Genomic DNA, 21,420 nt, shown 5'->3' with positions numbered 1-21,420 from the left:
ATGGGACATGAGCATTCTCGAACTGTCAAGATAATTGCTTAACTAAAAGACTTAGTTTTTGTACAAATGCAATGAAACACTAATTGTTCATTACACTAACACATTTTAATATGAAATGGATTTAAAATGTTGCAACAGAAAGATATGTTATTATTTTTCACCACAAATACTTATTTCTCACTTACTGTAAACTGTTCTGTCATGAACATTTGCAGTTTAAACAGGCACTGGGTGTCCAGTGTTACTGTTGTGTTCCACAGTTCTAATCTCAGTGGATTTTGGTCTGTTGCTTTGAAGAGGCTGTCAGTAAAAGTAGTAAGGTAATTCACAAGTATATGTTGCTCTTATGACAATTTTTCTTTTCTCTTTCCATTATCTGTATTCAAATAGGAAGACAGCTGCCTTCAGATGATACAGAACTCACTGACAGTTGCTCTTGCTTCAGTCCTACTTCATGAGAATTTCAGAAGATACTGAGGTATTTATTTGTTCTTTTCAATTTTTGAATTCCTACTTTGCAGATATCAGATAGGTAGAGGAGCAAATAAAAAGACAATAAAACGAGGCCAGAAAAAAAATACAGAGAAAAGTTCTGTCCATAAAGCTCTGTCCATAAAGCTGGGCACTCTGTTAATCAATCTTATGGCAAAAGGAAATATGTTGAAATTCCATTAAAATACGTTTATTTGGGGGTCATCTATCCAGTTTTACCTGATGCTCTGTTTTTCTCCAAGAACAGACAACAGATCTTGCAGGAAATCCCTGGACATGAATACCTAGTCACCTGAATAAGGACTGAATAATGAATCCTTGAGAACTATTCTTCCTTTAATGCTTACAGGGAATTTCAATTAAAGAAAAGCTTCGGTGTTAACAGAATGTAGAAATGCTTTCATCTCAGCTTAGCTTTCATAAATCCATGAGATTAAATATAAAAACTGTTTTAAAGAGACTGATAAATATTTCATTATGACAAATATTTGCCATTTTTGTCAGATACCAGTTAATTAATTCATTTATAGAGAGAGAATATTTATAGAGGATAACTACTCCATTTGCATGTGTAAACAAAGTCTAATAAAGGATTAATGACCGCAGAATTCATAAAGAGAAAAAAATAGCTTGTAAGCCTGTGATCAGTTTGGTTTGTGTCAGTCCTAAATTTATGATCTGCAGCTGTTAAATGTCTGATAGGAGCTGCTAAAGCATAACAGTGTGAGTGCAGGGCCAAAAAAAATAAAAAGGGAACATTCTGCTTTGAGAAATGAAATTGTCTAAATACATGGATGATGATCGCAATGCTTCACACAGCACAAGACTATTATTCTGTAAATCATAAAAATGTATGTTTTAGTGCTTTTTGAACTGCAGAAAGCTACCAGCACAGATTCTAAAATGTCATCAGTTGAGCAGAAGTTCTGTTGGTTAGTGTTTGTATAGCCAGTCTAATGCCAGCAGTGCTAGGCTGGAATTCTTGTTTCTGCACTTGGGAACTCGAAGCTTAAATGGCAATTAAGATAGATGTCTCATAATTTCTGTAATGTCATATTAAATTATGTAATATATATATATATATATGCAACTTTTGAATATATAAAGCTCTTTCTCTTTATTGACATCTTTCCTGAATATCAAGAATGGCTTAAGTTTTTGGAAACGTTGATACTTGTTAGTGTCTTTTTGGTATAAACCTCATATGTGGTACTACAGATATATTATACTATAAGCGTTTCCTTTTTTATAGAGACCATATAGACTCTAGTTAGAATAATGCTAGCATTAAAACTGAAAGTTTTCAGGGAAACAACTATTATAATTCAGTTGGATGTTACACATGGATTCAGAAAAGAAAGCAGAAGTCTTCTTTGTTTCTCATGTTCCATTGTGTGCTGTTAGCAGCTAAATTAATAGTTTTCATGTACAGATTCTATCTATGAAGTGCTGCATGTTCTCAGATTTTAATAAAGCAGTTGGTGTTATGTGACAGGTTGGGCTAATTTAGAATGCATTATGGATTGGTTATGCCTTACAGTGGGGCAGTTCATTTCTGGAGTCAGCACACAACTGTTTTAGCAGTAGAACTGGCCGCTTATGTCACAGATTATAATTAGCTGCGTCTGTATGCCAAGGCAACAGGATGGAATGCAAAACACAGCCAAACATGTGAACAAATTTTCTTCCAGTGATATTTGGCCAGGCCTAAAATATCTTCCACTCCAGATTTGAAAGTAGTGGAAAAGTTAGACAAATCTCTCTTGCGAAGAGACTGTAGTTTATTCAGAAGTTCGCATTGTTTCAGATCTCTAAGGTAAGTAACAATTCTTTTAAACTTCTTTTTACATATCTATTAAAATATTAGCATGTTAACAGTTGAGTGGGGGGTTGTTAGTTCTTTACTTGTTACATGACTGTGTTGAGCTTCTTCCCCATCTGATTTTCTGTGAAGTATTTCATGCTGATTCTGTCCTCATTTTAGGATAATGCCTATGTGATTTATGTTAGGACCTAATTTTAAGTGTCCAGTTTCACATAAAATTATTATTTTAGATTTTTATAGTTTAATTGTAATTGTTTTGCAGTTAAGTGCAGTATTAAGTTGCATAATTTAAACTTGTGTAATTTTAAACTAACTTTTTAGCAGTTTTAAAATCTATTATTGTACTTATAGAAATATCTGATTTGCAGTAGTAAACCTCTGATGTTTGCAGTTCTAAACTTTTCTCGGTTTATCTATCGCATACTGAAAGCTAAATTTAGTCAAGAATGAATCCATGCTTCTGCTGAACGCTTCTTTTTGGCTTGACGGTGTGATGATAACCTTCCATCTGAGGAACTGTTGGAAAATCAGTTCTAACTTCTGCTGTTACAAAATCAGTTCTAACTTCTGTGAAGCGTACTTGAATTAATATGGAGCATCCAACTATGTGTCCGCAGAACTCCTTTTAGAAGTTTGTAATCTTGAATTCAAATGCGTTTGCTCTTGAGTAGTTTCACTGACAAAATTGCTAACTAGGTATCTGTGGGCTTCTTACTCATTATCATACACTGTTGGGTGATACTTGGTGTCTCTCCACCAACAGGTGCTCACACTGCATATTTAACCGTGCACTAGAATGAGCACATAAGCTCCTAAAACAGGATGTTGCAAAAGTGTAGGAATGTGATTTGGCAGCGTCAACCCCAGTCAATTAATCTCCTTTTATAGAAATAGGGTTGGTTTCACCATATTCCTTTTAAAACTCCTCCTACTTCAGGAGGATACAAATCACATCTCTGAAGCATCTGCATCTCTCCATTGTCTGGGGGCCCAGCTAAGTATGTGTTATGGCTTTGATTCAGCCAGCAGCTGAGGTCCAAAACAGCTGCTCTCACAAGCTCACACACGCATCATGCTCACAGTGGGGTGGTAAGGAGGATAGGGAGCGAAAGGAAAAAACAGACAAACAAGCAAAAGCCCTGTGGGTTGAGTTAAGGAGAGTTTAATGGAAGAATACAAAAACTTCCAGATTTTCTAGAGAGCAGGAGAGCAAGCCAGCCAGTCAGCAAGAATAAAAGCAAGCACAAAAGTCCATAAGTGGAAGATGAGTGAGAAAACACCAGGAACAGGAAGTGTCATGGGGCACAGTCTGAACTCCAAGTCCCGTCATCCTTTGCCACAGCGAGCCCTTCCCTTATACAGCAGGCATGACATCATCAAGTTACTGAATACCCATTAGCTGGTTCAGCTGGCTTCTTGATTGGTGTTCCATTTCAGCTGGAACTTGGACAGTATGGGTCATGTTATCTGTGTTTAATCTTCATGAGTGAACTACAATAGCTTTGTGCCATAGAGTTCTGAAAGTCTGCAGTAAGCTAGGATTTGGAAGTTTTGTTTGGGATGCATAGTTGCAACTGGTGACACTTTGGCTGAGATGAATATCCATCTATTTTCTGAAAAAATGTAGTATTCACATATTAGACACAGATCTCCTTTCCATTACATGAGGAAGAGCAAATGATCCTACTATAACACCAAAGGGTAAGAACCACTGGATAGTTAAAAATAAGAGTATCTAAATTAAGCCTAGAATTAGAGGTAACCTTTAAAATCTCTTTTCTAAATCTTTACAATTTTACTAACAACATGCAACTTTTTTCTGGCTGAAAACTCACTGATTAAAAGCAGGTTATACATTAATTTTTATTTGCAATCATAAGGCTTTAACAACAATATGAAGATGCAATATTTATCCTTACTGTAATAGTTTTGTACTTACAAAAATATGTGTGACGATACTTAGTGCTGGGGATAGTCATGCAAGAATGTATGTTTTAAGCTGAAGTGAAAAGAATTTTGGAAGAACAGTTAATGAAATGAATGTAGTGTATCCTCCAAACCCAACCCTCAGTAAAAAGGCACAGAAAAGTTGGATTTGCAAAGGGTCTCTTCATTGAATAGCATTGTGAGATTTATACCTTCCTGTGGAAAGTAACACTGTTTACACGAGGCACAAATCCCAAGTCCTGACCTCTTAGAGGTTTTAATAATTTTCATGACTTGGAATTAAGTAAGGTAGATTTCCTGTGGGCTGACTTCTAAAAGTTGACTGTCTTAGATTTTTAATGAGTAGTGACTGAACTGAAGGGTTTCATTAACAAAGATATTTACAAAATCTTCCTCTCGTACAAGTTTTCTGATATTTAATAAAGTCTTCTTGCCCATTGCAGTCTCTCACTGAAGATATCAACAGGGTTTCTTCTCTCTTCTGTCTCATTTTCTGAAAGTGTGTAGGAATACAGTATTTCTGAGACCTCTACTTGTCTGTTGAATTTGGTTTACATTGGTCAAGAAACTGAAAAGCTGTTGTAGGAGAGAGGGAAACAAGTGGGAGATAGACTGTTTAGACAGCAACATAGAGTGTGGTTGGTTTTTAATTTATTAGACTCAGCTAAAAGCACCGTGGCAGTTTGGATAATGGGTTAACTCAATACCCTGGTCAAATTTTCAGCTTGGGTAGCAATATTCTCACTATTTAAATCATCTGTGACTTTGGCTACCTGGGCTTGTCTTATTAAACCTTTTCGTATATCTGCCAAAAGCTGTTAAACAGCTGATGAACTTCATTCTATGGTTGGTTATGTTTCTGTGGTGGATGATGTACTACTTTTGCATAGGAATGTGAGGAGGAATATAAAGTACAACACTATTTTTAAACATGGAGTATTATACACACTGTGTTATGTATTGCTGCTATGAGCCATAAACCATGTTTTTCAAGAAGGCATACAATAAGGGTGTTTTTGTTTGTCTGCCTGCATTTGTATATCCTGAAGACTGTATGTAGGAATCATGTATGTATGTATTTTCCGTAACAGGATGTATTAATGCCTGTTAAAACTTTAGTTCCTTCTAGTTTATTTACTGTGTGGTCAGTTCTTTGTGGAGCAAAAGAAGTCTTAGTACCCTGTCTTCAACCTAGCTTTTTTCCAGTACTGTGGGAGGCAGATACTAAAATGTGTACTGATTTTTTGTATTGTTGGCTTATTAGTTGTGGATACGAGTGGCTTTTGGGAAAGGCTGGCTGTGTGGTGAACATCAGCTTCTGTTTCAAGTTAAAAGTTTCACAGAGGTCCTACTTTGAATTTCAAAGCTTTTAAACTTGGCTATGAGAAGCAGCTGCTGATAGGAGATGTACCCGTGAAGTTCCACTGCACCAAATTTTCTCAGTTTTGAGGAAAAGGAGATTGAAGTGAGAAGCAGTAATAAGTAAATATAAAATGTGTTCTGGTGACTCTGAAGTGCTGCAAGCAGACTGAAATGGAAGTGGTTCTTAAAAAATAAATGCTCTGGAATGAAGATGAGTCATCAGAGCTGACAGCTGTGGCTATGGACCCTGACCACAGACTGGGCTGCATAACTGAGGCTGTAGTTGGCAAACTGCATCCAAAAGTCTGTTCCAGTCCGCCTTTGAACTGGAATAGATGATCTGCAGAGACTCTCTGATCCTGCAGCAATTCTCAGAATTTGTTCAGAAAGATTGTCCTGAATAATCCTTTTACTATTTACCTGCTGGTCTTGATTACACTCATGGTTGTCTTACTGACTGATCCAGTTGGCAATGTTTCAGATTTCATGTCTACTTTCAGTATAGTCATCATTTTTCACCAGATAAGATATGTCCTGGGACACTGGTATCTAGTAGTATTCTCTGTTAGGACACATATAAAGTTCCTATAAATCAGTAAGAATTGACTGTAATATTGGGCTGGAGTCCTACTTGGAAATGCAAGGAAAGAGATTAATGGGTTCAGAGTTTTGAGCCAAAAAATCAACAGTGAGTGTTTCTTTAATATTAGCATTCCCTATAAGTTGGAAAGTCACAGGAGGATATTTGTGAGACTGGCAGAAAAGGTTGTAATTATTGTTTGCCTGAGTGAAAAGTTTTCATAGAATAAATAAGAAAATTTTAAGATAGATTTCAGTATGTGGAGGAGGTTTGGACTGAGTGCTAAATAAGAGAGAGAGCATGGTGAATACTCCCTAAAGTCAACATGGATGAGGCAGACAAGGCTGCATCAGGTTTGGTTCCCACCATGTACCTGTAACAGTATCCTAATAAGCTGTGTACCTTCATATTACACCCCAAGGCTTCTAGCTTATATTCCTTTTCTACAGAAGGACAGTCACATTTGAGGGCTAAAGAAGTGAAAGTTTACCCAGAGGACATGCAGACCCAAATTTTATGCAGTATGGATGGATTTGGCATAGACCTTTATGCAGGTGGAGACAAACTTTCTGTAGGATGGGCAGCAAGACGAGGAATATGTATTATGTCAAATGAAAGATGTTGCTCCCAGCTGATTTTGAAATGCATACATATTTACAACGTGCTTCTGGATTTTATGCTTCATTTGCTTTTACAACTAATTCAAAGATCAACTATGTCTTTCTTGTTGACTTTGAGCCAAGAAGTAGCATACTGATCAAAACCTGTATTTATACATTTTGTGATGTTCTTCATCTTTTGTGTTGCTTGCATTGCATTACTTCTTTGTCACAGCTGCTAAAGAGACTTAGAGTCTGTTGCCACCTAAACAGTTGAAGTGAACATCACCAAAAAAGGTTTCTGTTGTACATGCCTTTGGATTATTTCCCTGTGTGTCTAATACACATGTAGATTAATCTGATTTTCCCCTGTGTAAATAAAAATGAGCAATGAAGCTACAATGACCAGGACTGCAGTGCAACAGAAGCATATCAGTCAGTGTTCAGTGACATTTAAAATTTTCCAGAAAAGGGCAGAGATTTAAAGTATATGGTGAGACACGGTATACATAGGAAAGAATTTTGCTTCTCTTGCTACTGAAGAGCAAATTGAAGTTTGCATTTTTAGTTTCATTTCATATGACTTCAAAAAATGTCAGTTGTGACTTTCTAGATGAATGGTCAAATTATTCCTATTTCATATTTTTTAGTGTATCTGTAGCCATTCACTTGAATTAGGGAGGGAAGATGTGAAGATTAATTTTCAACTCTAGCCTCTGCATCCAGTTCTCTTCCTTATTTCTTTGGAGTGTTTTCACTTCACTATTCAAGGAAAAAAAGCTCTGCAGATATCAGTATAACTCCATTTATTATGTGAAATCATTTAGAAAAGCTTTTCCAGGTCCTCAACCAACCTGTGAAAACATCTCAGAAAGGTGTTACCTGTTTTGTAATTGTGCTGGAGTCTACTGTATGAACTGGAAATTTGTCTCTAAAGAGATAACAGCATGCTCTCTGGAAGTAGCACTTTCATAAAAGCAGCACCAAGTACAGGGAAAAGATAAAAGAGAATGCCATTGCATGTGTCTTCATGTATTTTAAAAGAGCTGTTTCTTTTTCCTCTCACAGACAGTAACTCTTCCAAGCACCGAGAACATGAAATACTCTTCCTGAAAACAACATTGAGCATATGTTAAAGGACTTTTGCTAAAAGCTCTCTCCAAGCAGGGGACAATCATAAAAAGCACGACAAATGAGAAAACAGTTTTTAAAAAATTCATGCCTACCAGTGTTTCGAGATTCCTGGTGGTGTCTGCTGTGAATAAAATTTGATGGCCACAAAACCAGTTCTTATTTGAGTTCAATGATCCTTAAGAAATGAAATCTTGCACACAGAAACCTAATCGGCAATGCAACTCAAAGCGACAAATTACCAGATCCTGTCTGCAAAGTTTAGCTTTAATATGTGTTAAAGTAAAGCTTTGTGGTGGTGTTTTTTTTCCTCAAGTTACTTTAAACTGATGTCAAAATTGAAAATAAGTGAGGACACCCAAGCAATATAGTATTAAAAAAAAAAGGAATTGAGAGAAGAAATTTAAATGGCAATATGAAGAGGATGTGATATATCCATTTGATCAAACACTCAAATCAACTTCTTCTCTTAGTGTCCATGATACCCAGAGACATGCAAACCACTCTGAAGTAGCCAGGGTTCTATTTAATCACACAGATTAGGAGTATTACTGATGACCTAATATAATAGAAGTTTGAATGTGATGACTTACAAGGAGCTCTTAGATGTTCCTTTCAAATAAGCAGTATGCTATACAGATACTCTTGAAATAAATTAGACCATATACTTGTGGTGGTTTGAGCCTTAACTGGGGCTTAAAAGCTCAGATGGAGGCAAGGCTGAGAATCCCTTCTCCATTTCTCCCCCTCCTCTTCCCCAATATAGAGAGGGAAAAAAGGAGGGGAGCAAATCCACCAAGAAATAATTTAGGTTCAACTTGGAAGTAGAGAAGCAAAGAATTTTTCTTTAAACAGTGTGTGTGTGTGTATATATATGTATATATATATTTATATAACAATGACAGCTAGGGTTCACAAGGGTAAGGAACAAGGATGGATGGGAAAAGGTAAAGAAAAATATGAGATACAGAACCAGTCCTTTGCAAAGTGTGGAAGCAGCAGGGAGGACTACGTGGCAGGGGAGCAGCAACTCTTTTGTCCCTGTGAAGCAGAAAGAAGAGAGCAAGCAATGGCTGCAATGTCCTCCCTCTGATACCCCTGCTGGACAAGGAGGTGGGGAAAGTGGAACAGACCGAGTCAGTTTCCCAGGGGAGAAAACATCCTCCAGGGAGGGCAAAAAAACCTCTCAGAAGCCCTCCCCCCCTGTTTTTTTCCAGGATGGGCATAGCCCACCACAATACTTTTTAATACAAAAGAGGTGTATTAAGATTATCCTTTGAACTATTAATCCAAATTTCCTATTTGTCAAAATTTTATTTTATTTTTTTAATTATTTCTCTTTTTGTGAAAGAGTATAATTTCAATTCAAATTAATATGACTTCACTATGTTTATCTAGAAAAGACAGAGGTTGTTTACTGCTCTCAGAAATAATTGGTACAATGGTGCATGCTCGAAACAGGTCAGCTCCATTGAAACACTTTAAATTGCAGTCAAAACCACATAGCAAATCCTGTTTGTCTTTTGGACAAAGAAATAAACTCTAAAGTTTATAGGCAAAATAATAATTAACAATTAACACAGATTACTTATATATTAAATTTATGGAAAGATGTTATTGCAATATAAAATTATCAATATTTTATATTGGCAAAACTTAATCTAAGATTTATCCTTTGATTTACCTTCTTTCCATTGTAGACTAAGATATTTCATTAAGCATATCAGACATGGAAAATGTACTCAGTGTGTTAGGAGGAAGTTCTACACAGAGAGAGTGATTGCCCATTGGAATGGGCTGCCCAAGGAGGTGGTGGAGTCACCATCAATGGAGGTGTTCAGGAGGAGACTTGATGGGGTGCTTGGTGCCATGGTTTAGTTGATTAGGTGGTGTTGGATGATAGGTTGGACACAATGATCTTGAAGGTCTCTTCCAACCTGGTCTGGTCTATTCTATTCTATTCTATTCTATTCTATTCTATTCTATTCTATTCTATTCTATTCTATTCTAAGACAGAAATTCACACCTGACTTGTGTTCAGCTGCAAAAATAACTGCATAAGAATGAAGGTTCTTGACAAAAAGTAAGCTTAAAGTATCCCAGAAAATATTTAAGAACGTTATATTGGAATGACAGGTTGGATATATGCAAGGACTTAACTGAGCACAGTCAATCAGCTGCTTAAGGGAAATACTTAGAAGCAAAAAGTAGTGTTTCAGGAATCTGAAGTTATGTGCAAATGAACAACATAGAATAGATCACACACTCTTAATGGGTTAAATCTAAAAACAATAGAGCTGGGCAAAAATGTTTAAGAAACAATGAATATCATAAGTGATGATAAATCTGTCTTCAAACACAAGATCCACTGAAACTTGCCAGGGAGTTTGTATGGTAAATGGATGATCAGACCGAAAAAAAGTTATCAAAGTGAAGGATATAAGAAGTGTGCAAAATTAATTATTTGTGTTTCTATTAATTGTTGAAACTGGAACACTTTCTTGCTAGAACCCCCTCCCATTCTCATCAAAGGATCTGTTTCAGAATGAAAGGACTATGGAAAAAGCTTATCTTTAGGGAACATGTAGATTAAATATACTGCAATATTCCAAATCAGAAAATATTCACTAAAGACCTCTGAAAGAACTCAAGAATGAAAAAAAAACAAAACAAAACAAAAAAACCCCAACAAAATAAAGTTGATAAAAGGTCAGGTCTAAAGACTGCAGAATCCTAGATTTATTTATATTGGCAGGGCCCTCTGGAATTCATTTAGTCAATTCTCCTGCTTGTAATTGATCTGTAACAGACTCCTAGCAGAACACCACTTGTCCTTTAATCTCTCTTTTGATCTTTCTCATAACCTCCTGAATGTCTCCCATTCTATTTCAAAGCAAAATGGTATGGATTTGATTCAGCCCTTTGCACACAATGCATCCCTCTTGCTCTTTTGCTTTACTAGCCTTTATTTCCTGGGTGCTTGTATCCATACATTGCTGTGTTCCAGTCATTCAGGCTGTCCCATGTGTTTCTGTAACTCCAGTGGGATCATAGCTGTGTAGTAGTGCATGAATTACTCATTTATTTCCCATGTTGTGTTCATTCAGTCTCTCTGTCATCAGGACCAGGTGGAATTCATTCAGATTCAGAAAGAAGAAAGTTTTTGTGTGCAATATAAACCAGTTTTACTTCAAGAACAAAGGCAATATCTGAAGAGTACTGTAGTTTTCTGGACCTGCCAATGATACTGTAAATCCAAATGAAAGAGATTTTCTCTGGAGGACAGTAGAGATTTTAATGTATCCTTGAGACTACAGGAATAGATCTGTAGACCTATTCTGGAAATGAATGACAGACTCACATGTCAATTTCTGTCTGCCACTTTCTTCCAGGTTTGAATGTATTGCTTTTGCAGGTACAACAGCTTGTGGTACAAAAATACAGCATTGAGAGTAAGAATTTGAATTTCCTCAAATGTCTGAAACTTCAAATTGTTTGCCAGACTTCCAATTTTTAATGCAAACCAGAAATATACCTTTAAAGAGCATGGTTATGTTCTCCATTTGGTAGAATTGTCAACTAATTTACAATTTGGAGTAGTGATTCAAAAGGCAGTAGCAGGGAAGAACGGAAAAGGAACCTTTAAATATGAGAGCATGCTCCAGAATTTTTGTCAGTTAGAATGACATCTTTTGGGCCTACATGCCAATTTAAGCCAAAAATTATAGCTATATTATATGGCCTGATGGAGCTACCACATGATGTAAAACAGTTCACTTCTCCTAGACTGTAACAAGTTGATAAAACTTTTTCTGTTTTAAATGAGGAATTACTCCCTTTTATAAAAGCAAGAACATTTTTCTGAGAAGTAGGTTTGGAACTGTGTAACAGAGGGCATTCTTGTTTACCATATGGGGATTTTATAATTTTGGTAATCTCTTCAAAGGAAAGTAGTGAAATGTCCATTAAATTTAATCTGTATAAGAAAACTTCTGTTACTTACTATTTTAGAACTCATTCCTATTCCAATATACTTAAGTAGTATCACACTTATACTTAAGTAGTATCACTTAAGTAGTATCACAAACTCTTGTTAACACAAAACAATGAGGGAGAAATTGTTTCATTAAGTGGAAAATGGGTCAATCTTTTAGCCTATGACAAGCATGTGGCTAGAATTATGCTCAAACTTGGAAGGAGCACAAGCATAATATGAGCATCCCATCAGGTGGGTGCGTGATGTTGATTACCCCAAAGAAGGCAGGTTGGGTTGTTTACTGTGGCTGGCTGATGCCTGGCCTTTTGTTTCCTCAGCTCCGGGCTGAGCACCCACTCCAGAAAGGAGAAGGAGGCAGGAGTGTGGCCTAAACATGTTGGGACAAGTTCTGGCAATATCTGGGGCATAATTCTGGGCATAGGGTGCCCTTCACCACAATGACCCTATAAAAATCTGTTCAAACATAGGTCATTTTTTTAACCCAAAAATGACCGTTAGCTTATCATCCCTGAGAGAAATACTTTGTCCGGCCTTTTAAGTTTCTGTTTATACATTAGTTTCTTACAACTTTTCTCCAGACCAGATTAATGTGCCATCACCACAGAATGACTAGTTATAATTCTGTTGGTAGTTTGATATTCTGCTCAGAATTTTGTTCGTCAACTTACTTGCAAACAACCTTACGAATTCAATGTCGAACTTCTGCGATAAATTATTATGATAAAGTCTGAATAGAGAGGCCTTATCTGCATGCAATGTAATGTGCATGTCTGTTCTGAATAAAAAAAAAAACATTTAGCTGTCACTGAATAAAAGAACTAAAAACCTGGTGAATAAAAAGTACCTCTAGTTGATCATTGTAAAAGTCCTGTAAATTTATCCTCGATCTCCTCTGCATTTCTCCGAGTGTCAGACGATACCCAGATTGCATTGTAAAGCTTCATTACTTGCAAAGACTGACAACCTGAAGGGAAACCCTCCACTTTTGCCTGAAGAAAAGCTCTTTGACACTTGGAAGGATCAGATTATCAGAAGACAGGGTGCAGTATTCAGTTTTCAGTGTAATTCTTAATCCTGAAAAGATTACATTTCACAATTTATAGATGGAAAACTTATTAGAACCTCAAGTAATTTCTGTGTGTTTGATTTTGTATTGCCCTTTTTAGTGCCACAGCAGACTAAATGCACACCCTTCTTATTTTCCATGAAGACTGGATTTTTATGACATTTTACAGACTGTTCTGCTACCTTTTCCATAAGAAAAAGATAGTCTTCAGCATTCTCTGCCTAAAGTTACTCCTTTCTTCCACCTGGCTCAAGAGAGGTGCTGCAAATCTCAAGATAATAATTTAAAGTCTTGCGCATATAAACACAGGCAATTAAACTGTTCTTCACATTAGGGTTGGGTTTAACTATGCTGTTACTCACTTATCCAGTCCATTTAGTTTGCTTTCATTGGTTTTATTTTGTAACTCCTGTGTCAAAATACATTGTTTGTTGATTAAGAATACTATTGTTGTGGGTTTTTTTAAAGAGTCTATGCTATATTATTTTTTGTTCAGGAATACATTTGAGATTTTAAAATATAGAAAACAGGCTTATTAGAGCTACCCAGAAAGATTCTTTTAAACACTGGCATTTTCTACATTCATGTTTCATTCCTATACTTCTATGTTCATGTTTCATTCTTATTTTCCCTCATCCGTATTTCCAGTAATACATGAGAAAAGGAAATGAAACAGGAATGGATAATCATCTTAAGATTCATTCTAGTACTTGGAAGGCACTTCTTAGGTGCAGAAATCTACAATTCTTAGCAGATAAAATAGTAAATGTATGTGGACTATCTTTAACTTTCAAGTTTTGGAGCAAGTATTTAGAATCATAGAATCATAGAATAGTTGGAAGGGATGTCCAAAGGTCATCTAGTCCAACCCCACCTGCAGTCAGCAGGGAGATCCTCAACTAGACCAGGTAACCCAGAGCCCTGAGGCAGCAACTAAAGGAATATCTTCACTGTGCTTGAGGCATCTCTTCCCAGCATGAGCTATGGGATTTGCCTTTCCCACTTAACCTGCATTCTGTGTCACACCATCCTTTCACCATCCTTCCTTCCTTCAGCAGAAATCTTAATCCTTAATCTTAATTTCATGATTATGAGTAGGGGACAAAATGCTCCAAATCAGAGACTGAAGGGTGAATGTTATGGCAGTGAACTTGACAGTCTTTACGAGCCCACCACTGTCAGCATTTACAAGACTTCTGAACCCGTTGCCTGTGAGCATATCAGAAAATATGCAAGCAGTTTCCAGCTTGAGAATTCATTTGAACTCACACTTCCAGTTGAACTATTGTTAAGATTTTTAGATTCAGGACTTGACTATTATCCTGAATTTGACTCCCATTGTCTCAATGGAGTACACTAGGGTCCTTTGAGTTTCTGAGCAGATACTTTAAGACAAGAATTCTTAATTTCAGTTTTATAACATTTGCTCTGATGATGCAGCAAGTGACACTGCAGTGGGTGAACTGTAAGCAGTACTCCCCAAAAATATTACTGAAAGGTATCATGGAGTAGCAGACAGTTTGCAAAAGATCAGAAAACTCTGAAAGCTACACAAGCAGAGAACTCCTGACTGGGAAGTAGTGACAATGTATAGCATGTTCTGTAGTTGGGAAGTGGAAATGTGTAGATCCCTGGTTTCCTTCTTCTCCATTTAAGATGAAGTGAAAGTTATATTAAGGAGTCTTACACGGCTTAACACTTATTACTGATACCAAAGTCCCCACTGTAATGTTAGTGCACGCTTAACTGTTACTGAGATTTAATCTCATCCCTGCTCAATTTCCAAGAAAATTAGGAGGGGAGGTAAAAAGAGGAGGGTGCCAGGGAAGATCTGCATGTGTTATTTTGGCTGATTCATTCATTGTTTTAACCTTATTGTTTCCTAGACAGACAGCTACTAGGGTCTGTGATTGAAGAAATAATTTCCATCGCCACAAAGAGGCCACTTTGGGAAGAATATGATCATATATGGTCATTAAACTAAGTGATGTCATGGGATAGAAAGCAAACGTCATTAATAGAGTCCTGGAGTTGGGCTGGGGGAGGGAAGGAGGGAAAAGGAAAGCATGTGAAGGTCATGCTGAAGAAGATTTAATTTGGTATATTTCTCATCTGTATATATGGAACCGACATTTAAATAGAATGAAATTTGCTGTAGGTCCAGGAAATTAGTGTCTTTTTGTGCTAGAAGCAGAAGTTCTCATTAAGCTTAGAATCTTAGTCAAGTGAATGGGAATAAAATAGCCCTCTATGGCTGCAACAGAATCACATTTTAAACTCTGCTTCACACATAGCTTTCTAATTTGTCCTTTTCCTTTTTCTCACTTGACAAATCTGACTACTCCAGGTGGATTTCTGATCTAGAATTATAACAAAGATGGAAGAAAGCAGGATAGTTTGTGACTCTGCAGTTATAGCGCCAGTTATTCCAGTGCTGCATGCAAGGCAGGGGTAGATGTATCAAAAGTAGCTATACCTGGTGTTCAGCCAGTAACTTGGCTTTAACTTGGGTAGCTTAGGAAACTTCTTATGTCTGGCTGATAGGTAAGGGAAGGCAGCGAGATTTTGTGGAAAACTGCCTGTTCAACTAGACCCAGAAGTGAGTGGAAGTCTGCAACCATGGAACTGAGGGAAGTGCTAAAGCTACCGAGAGCCTAGAAAGCTATCAAAGAAATGTCAGTTAAAGCTCAGGCTGAAATATGGGTAACTGAAGGACAGGACATCTATGGCAGCAATCTTTAAAATAATTTTACTACCACATGCAAGACCATATAGAAAGAACATGAGTAAGACAAGAGGCTCAAATTCATTAGGAGCTGGGGATATTTGTGAAGTATTTAACAGAAGTGGAACCAGGCGCCTGACACTGTAAAAAGATTAAAGCTTTTTAAACTTCATGTTGAAATGTGCAGAGAAGCACATTTGGAACAATATGAAGAGGGAAGTCATAAAAAACATACATTTCTAGCTGCAGGATTAAAAAAGAACCTGCCAGCGTGATATGGTGAACAAACAATCTCACCTGAATTGGAGAGAGAAGACTGGGAAATAAAGGGAAGTGATACATAATTCTAGAGCCTCAAAACAAGATAGGAAACTTAAAATGCTTCGCTTTAAGGGAGCTAAGAAACTAAATGGGCCTGAATGGCCACACTGAGAATGTAACAGAAAGAAAATAGTCTGGAGTAACACCAAGTTAAAAACATATGAGAAAGACAAAATAGGATGTGCAAATAGTGCTATGTTAGCAGAAGTTTACCGCAAAGACAGATTGATAAAGCAGTTGTGTCATCAGCTCAGCAGTTATATTAACATAATCATGGACTTAAATATGCAGTCTAAACTGACATAATAATAGTAACAACAACAACAACAGTATAAATATGATTGATAATAGCAAGAAATATATTACAAATGACCTGACCAAGGTGATTACAATGACTGTGACTTACTGTATTGCTCAGTGTAGACTTCAGAGGAAACTGTATTTTGCCTTTTACCTTTGTAGCAGAAATGTCATAATTAAGCCTAACATTCAGAACACATTTTTAGATCTCCTAAATGACTAGTTTTGGGAGCAGTTTCTCAGGAAGCAAGAGTCATTTTCTGACTTAATTCTGAGCAATGCACAAGATCTCTTTCATGTTGTTGTCAAGGTCTGTATTGTAACATCAGCCATATTGATGTTAGATGGAGTAACAAGAACCAAAGAATCCTAGTCATTGCTCTTAATTTTAAAAAGGGCACCATGTAAAAAGAAAGCAGCCTGGAAACAAATTTTTGCATGTGGCTATTGCAAAATATCATATCAGATTCCCAGTGTAAAATCATACTTAAAAGACATGGTTAAACCAGTACAGCTAAAGAGCAGGACAAGAGAGGTTGTGAGAAGCAGGAAGGTATTCATAAAAACATGTTAGTTGTATCAAATGGGGTAAAAATGATCAAAACTCTAGTAGGCTAAATGTAACAACACAACAGAGGAGTCCAAGCAGTATTTAAGAACTTGGGAAAAATAATTTTCACATTATATATGAGGCTCCCACAGAGACTCTAGACCAGCGAAGTTTAGCAGCACTATTTAGAAACTCTAAGGCTATTGAAGAAATTTAATTCCTGATAATGTATGGTTGTACAGTTTTTTTCCAAGAAGTAAAATATTCTAAAGTCAAAGTTAATCCAGCTTTGAGCAAGAAATAGAACTAGATGATCCCCAGAGGTTCCTGCCAACTTCTGTGTTTTGTGGTTCTGTGATTCTTTTGTGGGAAAACTGTTGCATGATAAATCAAATACTACCTGTCATCATCTCATGAACAATTGAACCTACTAACACAGGTGTGCATCATTGTTCCATAAAAAAATTTCTGTCTTCTCTCGTACTGTAGAGGACAAAAAAGGTCAAGCAATCTCCTTCTACTTTGCCCATTTAAGAGAAATAAACCTCACAATGAGAAGAGTCTGCAATAATTGCTGTTCTGATACTGACTGCACTACATTATTGTTCTCCTGGTGGACTTCCTGTCCTTTGTGTAAACACTTAAATGATCTTGACTCCATTACTGCATCTCAGTCTTTCATTGTTAGGTGAAAACTGCTATTTTCTCTCTCCTTTAAGATTTGTTTCTAAAATCTCTAATAGTAGTGAGAGCTCCATGAGTCCTAGAGAGTAGTCTTGAGGACAAAACACTCATCTGGACTTTGGTGTCCCACCCACATCTTCATCCAATCACTTCTAACTTATTGTTATTCTGAGTTCTTTGTGTTCTTGAAATTATTTTTGTTGTCTACCAACACAGAGTAACAACTTCACTGGAAGTCAGAGGGATGTAATAACTCTGAGATTTTAGTGTTTTATTCCATGTTACAGTACTCACGGTCAGTCAAAGAAATTTAGTTGTAATGGTGACTGAATTTCAGAGAAAGAAAGTTCACATTTGAGTTTTTTTTAATGCAAGCATTTTAGATGAAAGACATGGAATTTCCATACCAGAAACTAACTCCTTCAAAAATTAAAAATAGTTTATAAACATCTGTCTGGGTTTTTTTTTTCCCCCCTTGGCCTTTTGATTCTGAAGGAAATATCATGAAAATTACCACTTTTCTAATCTGATGAATAGAATAGAATAGAATAGAATAGAATAGAATAGGTTGGAAGAGACCTTCAAGATCATCGTGTCCAACCTATCATCCAACACCACCTAATCAACTAAACCATGCAACCAAGCACCCCATCAAGTCTCCTCCTAAACACCTCCAATGATGGTGACTCCACCACCTCCCTGGGCAGCACATTCCAATGGGCAGTCACTCTCTCTGTGAAGAATGTCTTCCTAACATCCAGTCTGAACCTCCCTTGGTGCAGCTTGAGACTGTGTCCTCTTGTTCTGGTGCTGGTTGCCTGGGAGAAGAGACCAGCCCCGGCCCATCTACAACCTTCCTTCAGGTAGTTGTAGAGAGCAATAAGGTCTCCCCTGAGCCTCCTCTTCTCCAGGCTAAACAACCCCAGCTCCCTCAGCCTCTCCTCATAGGGCTTGTGTTCCAAACCCCTCACCAACTTTGTTGCCCTTTTATGGACACATTCCAGCAAGTCAACATCCTTCCTAAACTGAGGGGCCCAGTGTTTTAGGAATTGGGGGGTGAGGGCAGGGGGGAATAAAGTAAAGTGAAGGATTGACTATTGTGAGATTCAAAAGTACACAAATATTAGATAAATAATAATTTTTAATACAGCCCTTCATCCTATGGTGTCAATGGCTACCTTTCAGCTATTGCAGTGATACTTAAAATGTGCCAAGCTGTTAATTGTGACCGTGTGAGAGTTATTATGTAAATTTGCACTGCGGGGTATGCAAACAGTTAACTAGGCCATATTAATATCTTTGCTGGTTTCCACAAATTACACTGCAGGGATCCATCTCTTTTTAGCTGATGACACTGGTTTGCAATTCAAACAGCAATATATTACATAATACACAAAACTCAACAAAGAACAAGGTTAGGCAAGATTGAATACAATATGTTGGAATGAGGGAGGGTGGAAAGGAATTGTAAAATTTTCCTTCAGTAGTGAGAGTTTGAGTTTTTCCTGCCTTTCTGATTTTGTCTTGAAAGTTTTCCATGTGGATTCTAAAATTTTCCTTTTTTTCCTATTACTTTTTTCCTTTGAGTAACAGGTTTGTTTCAATGTTTTTTCCTCTGTTGGGAAAACCCTCCAACTGCACCTCTTTCTTGTTAATCACTGGGGTTCTTCCATCCCCACAAAGACAAAAGTATACATGCCTAAATGCTACCAAAGTGTGAAATCTTACTGTACTTTTGATGGTCATACTGCAAAACAATACTCATCTAGCCCCATGCATTATATGAAAACAACACTGACAAACATAGGGTTCTGTGAGGATACCGTATGTGGATCATAAAAGTAGTTCTGCCTTACCTGAGTTGACAGGTGGCTTTATTTCAGTTTACATTTTGTTTATAATAGTACAAGAATTTAGTTTAAATGGTTACAATGATCTTTCTACTGAAGTGTTTTAATGTAACACGATCACTTCTTTCATTCCTACACATACTGTGAATTTTCTTGCATGCAAATGAACATACTTCCATGTAAAGAAAGGAGTAGAAGCACTGATGACTGAAGTTCCTTTTCAAAACAACCTGTATAGTATGAGCATCAGCGGTGCAAATTCCTTTATGAAACCTCTGCAGTTCTTAACTCTGATTTGAAAGGTTCTCTCGAATGCTAAAATTTTTGTCTCTTTGCTGAAAATCTCAGCATAGTTGGGAACAGTCCAAAAATACAGAATGCTAATAATTATAGTTATTAGTATTAGCCAGCTAAGTAGTATTCTATTTAAATTATGCTTTCTAATATGTCATTCTTATTATTAGTTGCTTTATTACACTATGACAAAGCTTTCCCAAGTAATAAAGTTCTGGACTGTGCATTAAGGAGAATTTTATTTGCATTCAAGAAAATAACAGCTATTTATGAACAAAACCAGTGAAAACGTGGTTTTGCAATTGAAATAAACTGAGATTGTTTATTTTAATTGAAATAGTGTCCTATTATTTATCTAACAGATAATTATTATCTATTATTCTATCTATTTTATTACCTATTATTATTTATCTTGCAGATAAATAATTCCTGAAAATAATACGATTAACAAGCTTCTATTCAGGCTTGCTTTTCCAAGCAGGCTTACTGATGAGTTTGCAAAATCCTCCTTCGAAACACAGCTGTCTTAACTGAATATTCCAGAGCAATCAGAACAGGTTTTTGAACTCAATGCCCAAACTAACCTAAATCAAACAGTACCATTATTTATGGACAGTTTTTCAGTATCTGGATACTAATATAAAAATCTTCTGGACCTCTGAATCATGCAAAATTCCAAAGAAATGCTCTGACTTGGGTACATATTTTTAGTGGGCAGCTTAGGTAACACCACATAAAGGCCACACATACAGCCCTGTTATCAGTAGCTCATATGTATATTCCTGTAGGCACGAATTTCAGGCGTTATGTGCAACCCTTACAAGTAACACCTGAACACATGAGAATCTCACATGATATCTCTCATTTGAAATCTGTGACAAATCTTTTGGCAGCTCATTAGCGTTCAGTATTTGTTTTAAATCAATAATGGGCAAGATGTAATTGGTCAAAAAAATATTCCAGTAAAACAGAAGCTGACAACTGGAAAATACTTTCAAATAGCAGACTATCACAACAGAGCTCAATCTCATCGATTATGGCCATTGTAGGCAAAAATTTGTAAGGAATATGTGAGTAGTTGAGCTTAATCTTAATTGACATCTGATTGCATGAAGCCTTGAGTAGGAACACCAAGGAATTCCACTTTTATTATGACACTGATTGCATGATCCAAATCATACATATTTTCAAAGCCCATTTGAATGACGTTAGAAATTTCATTCTGAAAATAAATTGCCATTTTACCCCCACTATAGGTTGCCAGGAGTGTTCTTACTCTCTGTAGTTTGTCACTGTGTGCTGCCTCTTTGCAAAAGATCATAAGGATAACAGTTTCCAAAGTCATTGTCCATTCTGCAAATTCATTGCTTCTCCAACTCATGTATACTGAGGTGCTAAGTAATTATTTCCTTTTCAGTGCTCCTACACAACCAGCTTACACTTTCATGGCTATTCCATTTAGCAATCACATTTTTTTGTCTTAGTACTAAATGCCTATTGTTTTCCAAGTGTCTCTTGAATCCTGGCAGGTTTCACCAGTTAACTATGAGATGTGCCCATCTGAGGCTTTCCTTTCACTCCAGCTTCCTAAACCAGCCCAAACCTACATAAGAATTTCTTTCTGACCTCTTCAGAAGTCAGATCTATTGTTATTTTTCTTTGTTTTCTATGTTATTTGTTCTATTATTCTTCTGTTT

General features: G+C 36.7%; 1 protein-coding gene across 1 annotated transcript in view; it reads left to right on the top strand.

Annotated features, from left to right (window-relative positions):
* The window catches only part of SGCG (sarcoglycan gamma), a 137,920-nt gene that overhangs the window by 38,329 nt on the left and 78,171 nt on the right, over positions 1-21,420 (top strand). The window contains exon 3 of the mRNA XM_054164601.1: positions 391-478. Coding sequence (XP_054020576.1) covers positions 455-478 — 24 coding nt within the window. The 5' untranslated portion in view covers positions 391-454. The remainder of the gene's footprint in view (positions 1-390; positions 479-21,420) is intronic.

This window comes from Dryobates pubescens, chromosome 10 (assembly GCF_014839835.1).
Source record: "Dryobates pubescens isolate bDryPub1 chromosome 10, bDryPub1.pri, whole genome shotgun sequence".
Lineage (NCBI taxonomy): Eukaryota > Metazoa > Chordata > Aves > Piciformes > Picidae > Dryobates > Dryobates pubescens.
This window is presented reverse-complemented; position numbering and strand designations above follow the sequence as displayed.